The sequence below is a fragment of the Alligator sinensis genome, unplaced genomic scaffold, assembly GCF_000455745.1.
Source record: "Alligator sinensis unplaced genomic scaffold, ASM45574v1 scaffold337_1, whole genome shotgun sequence".
In the NCBI taxonomy this organism is placed as follows: domain Eukaryota; kingdom Metazoa; phylum Chordata; order Crocodylia; family Alligatoridae; genus Alligator; species Alligator sinensis.
In genome coordinates this window covers 2,532,273-2,542,082 of record NW_005841927.1, presented here as the reverse complement: position 1 = coordinate 2,542,082, position 9,810 = coordinate 2,532,273, and the positions used below count along the sequence as shown (strand labels likewise).

The 9,810-nt window shown below is 62.1% G+C and overlaps 1 protein-coding gene across 5 annotated transcripts in view; it reads left to right on the top strand.

Moving 5' to 3' along the window:
- The window catches only part of LOC102385908 (protein FAM49A-like), a 34,258-nt gene extending 33,134 nt beyond the window's left edge, over window positions 1–1,124 (top strand). For all 5 annotated transcript variants that reach the window (XM_025198751.1, XM_025198752.1, XM_006019302.3 and 2 more), the window contains one exon: window positions 320–1,124. In XM_025198751.1, coding sequence (XP_025054536.1) covers window positions 320–383 — 64 coding nt within the window. In that variant the 3' untranslated portion in view covers window positions 384–1,124. The remainder of the gene's footprint in view (window positions 1–319) is intronic.
- The last annotated feature ends 8,686 nt before the right edge of the window (window positions 1,125–9,810 follow it).

Genomic DNA, 9,810 nt, shown 5'->3' with positions numbered 1-9,810 from the left:
CGTACCATGGGGCCAGTAAAAGGGTGTCACAGGGAGGCAAGCGGCCCTGTCTTCAGAGCCACTGAGCGCCTGCTGCCGCTGCAAAGGTGCGGGCCCAGCAGCTCCAAAAACGAGGCCTTAAGGAACTCACCCAAGGCCACTCGGTGAGTCAGTAGTGGAGCCCCGGACACATGCCAGGGGCCGTGCTCTGACCGTCCTATTGTCTGGCTGCTTCTCCACCACATCCACCGACGTGGGGGGAGGCTTAACAGCTCGAGGAGGCCAAGGCAGCCCCTGCTGTGCCCCGAAGCCCCTCGCTGCCTCTCTGCTCCTTTTCCAGGTACACAACCCGGCACCTCAATGACGACACCACCTCCAAGCAAATCCGGGCCCTGCTGCAGTGAGCGCCCGCTGGGCCGGGGTTGGGGGGGTGGGGGCAGGAGCTGTTCAGCACAGGCCCAGAGCGCTGCTACCTTCCAAGCATCAGCAGAACACATTAATGTCGCCATGTTGCTAGAAATACCCATGATCATCCTCCTCATTTTGTAAAGAAAGGGGAAAAAAAAAGGCGGGGGAGGACCCCCCACAACCCAAACAAGAGAAGCAAAAAAAATAATAAAGCCCCAAGCCCCTGCCAGCCGCATCTGGCTGCAGCGGTGGGGCAATCTGCATTGCCACGGTCCTTGCTGCTAGGTTCTGTTTCTTCCCCCCACACCAGAGCCGACACGATACGGCCAGCTCTCAACCCGCTGGGACCGGGCTGGGGCGCCGGGACGGGGTGGCAGGGGTCAGGCTGGCTTCTCCCCGCCCGCCCTGGATCAACAGCCCAAGAGCATCAGCCATGACCACCTCTAGAGATCTGGGCAAAGGAAGCGGGTATCCCAGGAATAGGGGGGGTCTAGCCCCCCAGGCATGCCACGGGGAAGGCAGGGGAGCAGGCAGGCAGCCCCGACCCAGGAGGGTACACACTGCGTCTGAATTGCTCGTCAGGAAGACGAGGGTGATGACGATGAGGCCACGTGTCCCCCTTGCCAGCTCCCCCGGGCCAATGCCGGTGGAAACGGCTCCGTCGCCCCTTTTAGATTTTTAATAGACAATGATTACACCCCCCACCCACCTGTTCTTTTGTACATTTTTGTGTGAAATAAAATAACATTTAATCTGTTTATGGGCTGGCCTGGGCGGCCTCTCTGGCTCGGCCTCTGCGCGCCCGGCTCCGGAGCCGCAGGCACGTCTGACCTGCAGCGCGCAGAGGGGCTGCAGAAACCGCCTCCTCATCCTCAGGTGCTCTCATCCTCCCTTGGCCGCTGCAGTGGGACGCGCTTGTCCTGAGCCCGGGCTCTCTGGGGGGGGGCAGGCTCGAGATACAAGTGTCCTCCCCCATTACCCTCCCAGCTGGCTGGAAGCAGGCTGGAGCCGGGCCGCAGGGCAGCTGGGATCTGTGCCCAGCCCGGGGCAGGTGACGGGGCAGGCTCCCTGCTGACTCACTGTGAGGTTGCAGTGAGACACGGAGCCACTCCCTGCCGGCAGGGGGCTCCAGGACACTAATTGGAAATGCTGCTAATTGTACTGCAGCCCTTGCAATGGGCTGAAACCCCCCTCCCCAGAGCCTGGGGGTCTATCTTGGCAGCACTGGAGACATCGGTGCCCAGGGCTTCCTGCTGTGGGCAGCACATTTTCCCAGTGGGGTGTTACCAAGCAGAGGGAGGGAATGGGTCTCCACTGCAGACACCCCGGGGACCAGGGAGCTGGCCTACCCAGCTGGCAAAATGTTGGGCAAGGCCTTAAATCTGGACCCGGGGAGCTGAGCCCAAAGGGGGTTCTCTAGGCATCCCGTGTTACCACGATCTCCTGCAAGAACAACATGAGAAGTGCCATAAGACGGGTCAGACCGTGGTCCAGCAAGCCCAGTATCCTGAAGAGGTGACCTGAGAGGGGCCCTGCACTCGGCTGGGGTCTGCTTTCGCGCTGTGCGGATGCAGCACCTGGCACGGGCTGTGCCAGAGACAGTTCCCCCCGGCCAGGCAAGAAATAAGCAGTGGGATGATTTGGGGTCGCAGGTGGGCGGGAGCTGGCCGGGCACTTGGCGGCAGAGGGGGGCAGCAAGGGAGAGGCGCCGGGGGAGCAGCACACCTGGGTTCTCCTCTCCTGAGGCTAAGTTTTCTCCCTCCTCGGCAGTAAAGTGCAAGGCGTGAACGATCAGGGCATGCAAGCAGATGAGCCAAGCAACACGCGAAGCGGCTGGCTCAAAGGGCAGGTGCCTGGGGCTTTGGGGAGCCCTGCACCCTATGGTGGTGGCTCGTGCTACCCAAGCAGGTAGCAAAAGGGTGCTGTGCTCGCCACCGGCAGAGGGGAGGCTGCTCTGGAGAGAACTCCTGCCATGGTTGCCCTGTGGTGCCCTGGCACCCGCACGCACGGCCTGCTGTGCCAGCCCCCCCCTGCCTGCCAGCCAGTTCAACCCCTTCCCCTCGCCGTCCCCAGGCCCTGGGCACGTGCCGGGAGTGTGCAGAATGACCGGCAGCAATTACATCCAGGCAGGAGACTCGGGGGCCAGCCTCAGGCGCAGGGACATCCCCCTCCACACATGCACACAGGCCGACACCCCCCTCCCCACACACACACACATGTGCACACACACACACGGCCTGACACCTCTCCCACACAAACACGTGCGCACACACACACACAGCCTGATACTACACAGGGGTGCACACACAGACTGATACCACACACACACGACCTGATACCACACACACACACACACACACAGAATCTGATACAGACACACACATGGGCTGGCACCCACACACACACACGCCCACACGGCATGACGGACACATGCATGGTCTGACCCACAGCCTCTCACATGCACGTGGCCTGACACGCTGCTGCCAGCTCCCCCCTGTGACCCTGGCACAGCTCCCTCCCCAGCCGCTGCGCTCCCTCCCCAGGGCACGGGGCCAAGCCTGGGCGGTTCCTGGCTGTGCAAGGACCTTCCTCCCGCCGTTTTTTTTGCCGCGAAACCTCAGAGGCTTTCCCGCCTGGGCTCACACTACTCCACCCCCCAGCCCGCCCGGCTGAGCCCAGCACCTTGAGCTGGTGCCAGGACCGCTGCTTCCTGCCGTGCCAGGGGCTTTCTGCTCACTGCTTGCCCCACCGAGGACTACACACCTTCCCCTCGCCCCCCTGCTCGCACACTCACCGTCCTGTCTGGGCAGCAGGGAGCTTCTCTTTAGTGCAAGGCTCGAGCACTGGACAGGGGCTAGGGATCGCCTGGGGCTCTGCCCCAGCCTCCTGGGTAGCCTTGCCCTAGTCACGTCACTATGCCAGTGCCTCAGTTTCCCCACTCTGCAAAGCAGGGTGCCGCCCCATGAGACCCTCAGGCACGAAGGGAGCCCTCTCGACATCCCGCCACACCCCAAGCTCCCAGAGCAACTCAGTGGCCAAGCCGGGCCCATAACCCAGCCTGGTTCTCAAGCAACCCACGGGCAAACCCCTGGGCCAGCACCGCTCTGCCTCCTTCCAGCCTGCATCTACCCGCTCCATGCTGCGCTTCTCCGCACTGCTCCCCACAGGGGCACCTGGGACATGGGGCCAAGCAAGCCATCCCTCTGCAGACAGAGCGGGGGAACTCCCTCTCCACCCTGCCATAGCAGGCAGCCAGCGGGGATCCCCTTAGCATCACCGCGAACCACCCGGGAACCCCCAACCCCCGAGCAAACCAGCCAAGAACCCCCCAGCAGCCAGCGTGGCCAGGCCAAAGCAGCCTGGGGGGTCAGAGCTCATCTCTGCACCGAGGTTTGAGGGGAGCTGTGCCCTGGCTCTACAGCTCAGCGGCCTGGGAGGAGAATACTCCCACCTGGGCTTTGGGAGAGGGGGAACGTCCGTGGGGAAGGGGCTGGCACCGACCCCGCGGGCGAGACCGGCTGGGACAGTTTCCTCTGCGGGACGCCTCCAGCACTCCCCAGCTGCCGCGGGGCCAGAGCGGGAAGCAGCCAGCCGGCAGGAGGGAGAACTGGCGCTTTGTTACCCGCCGTTCCTGACCTGCTGCTCACTGGGCCGGGGGCCAGATACCAGGGAGTGTCTCCAGGCTCCGCGCGCTTTGCCGCCAAAGCCAGCCGGCTGGTGCCAGGAGCCGGGCCCTGCCCTGCAAAGGACATCCAGCAACCCGGCCAGCCTGGAGGAGCGTGGGCTGCGGAGCTTGGATCACAGAGACTGGTCCCGGTGCTTATCACAGCAGCAGAGGAAATACTGTGCTGCGATGGCTTTGGGGAGACCAAGCCGCCCGCTTATCTAGCGCCCAGAAAGAGCAAAGTCCATTCCTATTTTACGTGGATGGGGCTGCAAGAGCCAGGCAGGCCTCTGCCCTCAACAGCTGCTGCAGCAGGCGCTACCACATCCCGTGTCCGACCTGCGGGGTCCTTTGCTGACTGACGCCCTGGCTGTGTGACCTCATGGTCTGGGACTCAAGAGACCTGGGTCTCTTCCTAGCTAGGCCATCACCTCCCTTGGTAACCCCAGGCAAGTTTGGCTCTGTGTGCCTCAGTTTACTCAGCTGTAAAATGGGCATGATGCCATTTCCCTCCTCCATGCAGCAAATGGATGGAAAACCTGCAGAGACTGCACCTACCCATCCTAGCGAAATGGGGCACATGATGTCTAGCATGCCACTTCCCTAACCATGTAGATGCTCCCACACATGATGCCAGGGAACCGCTGCAGGCCTCAGAGCCACACAACACCCAGCCTCCCTCATCTGGCCTCCCCGCAGCTCTACAACACTGCACCCCACTGTGGTGTTTGTACCTGAAGAGGAGTTTGTACCTCACTGTGCCGGTGCATTCGGGCACATCCACTCCCCAATGCCCAGTGCTGGAATCACAAGCTGCTGGGTAAATCCCAAGCATTGTGAGATGGAAAGAGATGCACCAAGCTCATGTCTCAGCAACAGGGCCCGTGCAGGAAGCGCTAGAGAGAAACCAAACTGAGCTGATGAGGCCTGTGGATCCAGGGCACAGTCACCCACCAGCACTTGTAAACCCCAGGGCGGCTGCTGTTGGCAGGCTGCAGGGGTAAGGGATCCTGTGTGCCCAGGGATCGGATGCCCACAGGGCACCTCCCTTAGTAAAGCAAGCACCTCTCACACGCAGGGCACAGCGGGCAACATGAACCGCTGGCAAACGCTGCCCCGGGGAGGAAGTGCTGCTCCCAGCACAGAGCCCAAGTGCAACTCGGAGAGCTCCCATGGGCATGGGTGGATCTAGGATTTTGGAAAGTGGGGCGCAGATGGGGAGGTGCCTCATCCCCTAAAAACAACACGTATTTTTCTCCAGTTAAAAATCAACTAGAAGCTTTACCAGCAAGCCGGGGCCCTGGGGCTGGATTCTTCTTTTAGGATCGCAGCAAGCGCAAAGATAACGTCGCTGGAATGAGTGAAACACAACCTGCAGGGCTGTGAAACAGGAGCTCCGTTAAGGGGAGCAGCCAAGAGAGAGAAGAATGGCAGAGCCTACCCCTGCGGGAAAGGCCGGAGCTGGGATTCAGCCGGAGCCCAGACCGCCTCTCTGCTCCCTGCCTTGCCCAGCTCCTCCGGACCAAGAGCTGCCTCGGAGACCCCGTGCCTCCTGCCATGCTGGCCCAAGACCCGTGCTGCCCGGCTCGGGTCTCGTGATGCCAGCTCGCAGGGGCTTGGTCCAGCCACAAAGACAGGCCCCTGCACCCCCAGGACAGGCGCTGCATGGGCCATGGACCTCAGATCCCATCCTGCCAAGGAAAGCTCCTGTGGCTGCTCTATGGCGGATGGACTGGGCGATGCGGGGAACAGCCCAGGCAGAGTCTGTGCCAGGACAGAGCCGTGTCCCTCATGCCCTGACCCCCTCCATGCTGCTTTCCATCTCCGTGACCCCCAGCTTCCCCAGCCCTGCCCGCTCCTGAGCTGCACCGACGCGACTCCTCGCAGCACCCCCAGGTCTCCGGCCAGGACCAGAGGATGCCGGGGCAGCATGAGGCAGGAGGCCACGGGACACACGCTGCTCGTTTCCCAGGGATGGGCAACGGCATCCCGGGCTGGAGGAAGCGCGTGCGGGCCCTTTAATGCCTGCAGGCAGCTCGCGTCTCTGTCTCACTTTTGTTTGCTGGCCCCGTGCCCCAGCGGAGCCGGCCTGCTGGTCCCCAGCAAGCCACGGGTGGGCTATAATTCCCCCCTTGTTCCGCCCTCACGTGGCAGGGCCGGTGTCAGCCGGGAATCCTAGCAACCGAGTCAAAGCCTGGCCCCGCTACAATCAGTGCAAGGCAGAGCACGCAGGGACCGCATCCCAGCCCTGGGCTCAGCCAGCTGGGCCAGGGCCAGGAGGGGCGCGGGGAAACAGGCAGGCACGAGAAGCCGCATCTCCTGGCATGGCTGGAGCCTCCCCGAGGTGTGGGGGCCACTGGATCCCAAGCCCCTGCCATCAGCCACGGGCAACAGGGCAGGGAGCCGCTGCGGCACATCCTCACCCGCCGCCTACACAGCCAGGCCTTACCCTGAGCTCTGCAGGCAGCCGCGGGGGTGACCACAGACCTGGGCTGGGCGCCCCACTTCAGCGCCCCACTCCCTGTGCCGATATCTTGGCTTAACACGGCCCCTGGCCAAGCAGGTTGAGCTCTGCAACCCAACAGCAACCAGGACTCTCCCCACTAGCCTTGTTCCCTGACCCGGGGGCTCCTTCTTCTGCCCCCAGCCTGCATGCAGGACCTCAGTGAACCCCCATCCTGGCCTGGCACTGCCTTGGCAGTTCTCCGCCCAGGGGAGCCTCCTGGGTTAAACCCGGCTCTGCCCAGCTCCTATCCACACCAGCATGGAGTCAGGACCCCTTCCCTGCTGCTGGCCAGGCCCCCCGAGCAAAAGCAGCCTTGTGCCACCACGCAGCAGCCCGAGAAGGCAAGGCTAGATGCCTTTGCACCTTCTGCCAGCTGCCGAGGCCCCTTCAGGAGCTGGCGCCTCCCCAGACCGAAGTCAGGTGTGTACGGGGGGTAGCTGGTGCCTGCTGCAGAAGCCCCCCCACCGCATGCGCATTCAGCAGAGCAGCAGGCTGTGCTTACACCACCAGGCTTGGGGGCTCGGGCGCCTCTCTACTCCTTATCACAAAGCTCTGGGTACACACGGCCGTTGCACAACTCACTGCAGCCAACAGACCTGTTTATTTTTAGGCTCTTGCAACACGGTTTCAGAGAACAGCTCCCCTGCAGAGGACAAGCCCATGGCTTGTAGTGGAGGAGCTGAGGCTTGGAGCAAAAGTATCTCAGCAAGGGAGGGGAGAAGGCACTTTCACAAGTGCTCCCGAGAATCAGGACAGCCAAGGGCCAGTGGGACGAGCCGCGATGGCCCCCTGGCACGAGGATTCCCAGAGGTGCAGAGGATGGAGTGGTGCCCGACGGCATTTTGGCCCTGGGGCAGGGATGTTTCCAGCCCTCAAGGCACTGGAGGATAGGAAAGTGGGAGTGGGGGTCTGGGACACCCATGCAAGAAACAGCTTTGTGGGGCCTGAAGGCCCCTCGTACCACGAGCACTCACCCCCAGGGCCATCTGTGCTACAGCTGCCGTTGGATGGACCCAAGTCTGTGTTAAAGCAGCTCGTTCAGGCACTGGGAGCAGCCTTGCTGGAGTTGCATGGAGCTCCGCTGCCCAAGAATTCACCCAGCTTGTGGCTGGTTTACTGCCCACACTGACCCTGCGGCTGCAAGACCCCAGCACGGCCACCCCAACCAGCCTGGGTCGAGCTAGGCGGGTATGTCTGCACTGCCCCACCGCAGCAGCCAGCACAGCAGACATGCCCTGCATCCCATGCCAAACCTCACCTCCACCTGGCCATTGCCCCAGGCAGCATCCTCACCTCCATGGACGCTCAGCTCAGCGAGAGATGCCCCAACTCCACGACCTGCAGACATCTAGCCACCGACTTGGCAGTGATGCTGGACTGCAATGCCCTCCAGCTGGGACCCCAGCCTCAAGGGAGCTTCTGCAGAAGAAATCCAGGGAGCCTGCCTTTCGTTTCAGGGCTGGTTCTTGATTCCTTCACCAGCTTAGCAAGAAGGCAGCACCAGGGCCTGAGCAGACAGCCTGGCTGTCCTCCCATCAGCTTCCCACACAACAGCTTAGCATAAAGGTTAACAAGTTCTCTGGGTGTGCGTTACACACACACACTCCACCAGCCAGAGGCAAGGGGTGGATGAGCAAGAGCTACCTCCAAGTTGGACCCCAGGCCAGAGCTACCCTCCTGTCTAGGGATGGGGTGGGGAAGGGGCACTGTGCAGAGCAGGTGGGCGGACAGCTTCTCCAGCTGTTTGCTCTGTCCAGTCCTTTCCTGCCCTGCAATCCAGTCTGGGAACCCAAGAGCATGTGGGATCCAGCTTGGGGCTGCTAATCCCCCGGTGCGTCCAGTTTGCACCTTGCAGCTACCACGGGTCTGCATGGATGGTCACCCTGGTATGATGCCACCCCCCAGACAGCCCCTGTGGCCCTCTGCATATGGGAACACCCATTGCTGGAGGGGTGGATGGTTGGGGAGGGGTCCAGCACATGCACCATGAGCCTAATCCACGTTTTACACTGCCCGTGGCCTCCACTGGGGTGCCAGGGAGATTAGCACTGAGCCCAGATGCTTCTCCTACCTCCCCCACGTGCAACCGCCGAACGGCTCCATCTCCTCCCATGCCCAGAGCAGCCTGGACAATAACCTTGGAAGACAAGAGCTCGGTCCTCCTGCCTGCTAGGAATATCCCTGCTGCCCTCTGACCCAGGCTAATGAGAGGCATTTCCCAGAGATCAAGGCTTGCAGCAGGGAGGAGGAATTATCTCCTGGCTGCTAATCCCCTTACTCACATGCACGAACACATCAGGAAAGGATGGCGCAATAGAGAGACAGCCCCTTCCAGCCCCTGCCCAGGGGTTCGAGCAAAAGGGGATACTTTCCCAGGCTCTCCCCCTTTGCAAGCAGCAGCGGTGGTGTGCTGGGGAAGCTGCCAAGGCCAGCACCTGCAGCCCCCAGAGCACAGTGTCACATGGCTCACCTGTGGAGGGGCCTTCGGCAGGCGTGCTCAGCAGGTCTCACAGGAGTAAGCTGGGGGAAGACCTGGGGCGTGAGATGGGCCTGAGCTAGGGAAGCTGGAGCCCCTGCAGAAAAGGGGGCACTGCACTCTTACACGCTGGTATCTGCCCACAACCGCTCTCCCAGCACTTGCTGGAGGTTCTCCGTCCACTTTGCAAAGACACGGGGCAGCATCCTTTGGCCGGGGTCACACTGGGGTGACCTGGAGGCTTGTCATCACCCCTCCTGGCATCAACCGCCACAGGCATGTCAGCAGCACCCCACTCCCTCCTGGTCTCATCCCATCCAGCAGCTGGGGAAACGGAGGACCAGAGAGGTCAAATGACTTGCCCAAGACTGTAGAGCAAGGCAGTGGCATAGGAGGCACAGAGACTGCCCCGACTGCAGCTTCCCACCTCCCTGCCCTGCAGCCCCAAGGAGGAGGCACTTCTTCCTTGACCAGCATGAGGCCTTTCTAAGCAGCTCTTGCCTTATCTAGGTGCATGCTATATGGGGCAAGTGACATCTGGTAGCCTGGCCACTGCCAGCTGCTCTTCCCTGCCATTGTTCTGGGCTGTCTCCATGCTGGCCGTGTGCTGCCAGAGCTGGGGTAACCCTATCCGTCTCTCTGGCACGCACCTGTTGTCACAAGCCATCCTCCCCAAGAGCAGGGCATCGCTCTGGCAGGGCCTCACCACAGGCCACACGGGTTCGATGAGGGGTGGCATCCTCTGCCAGCCCCCTACTCCTTCGAGGACGAGTCGTA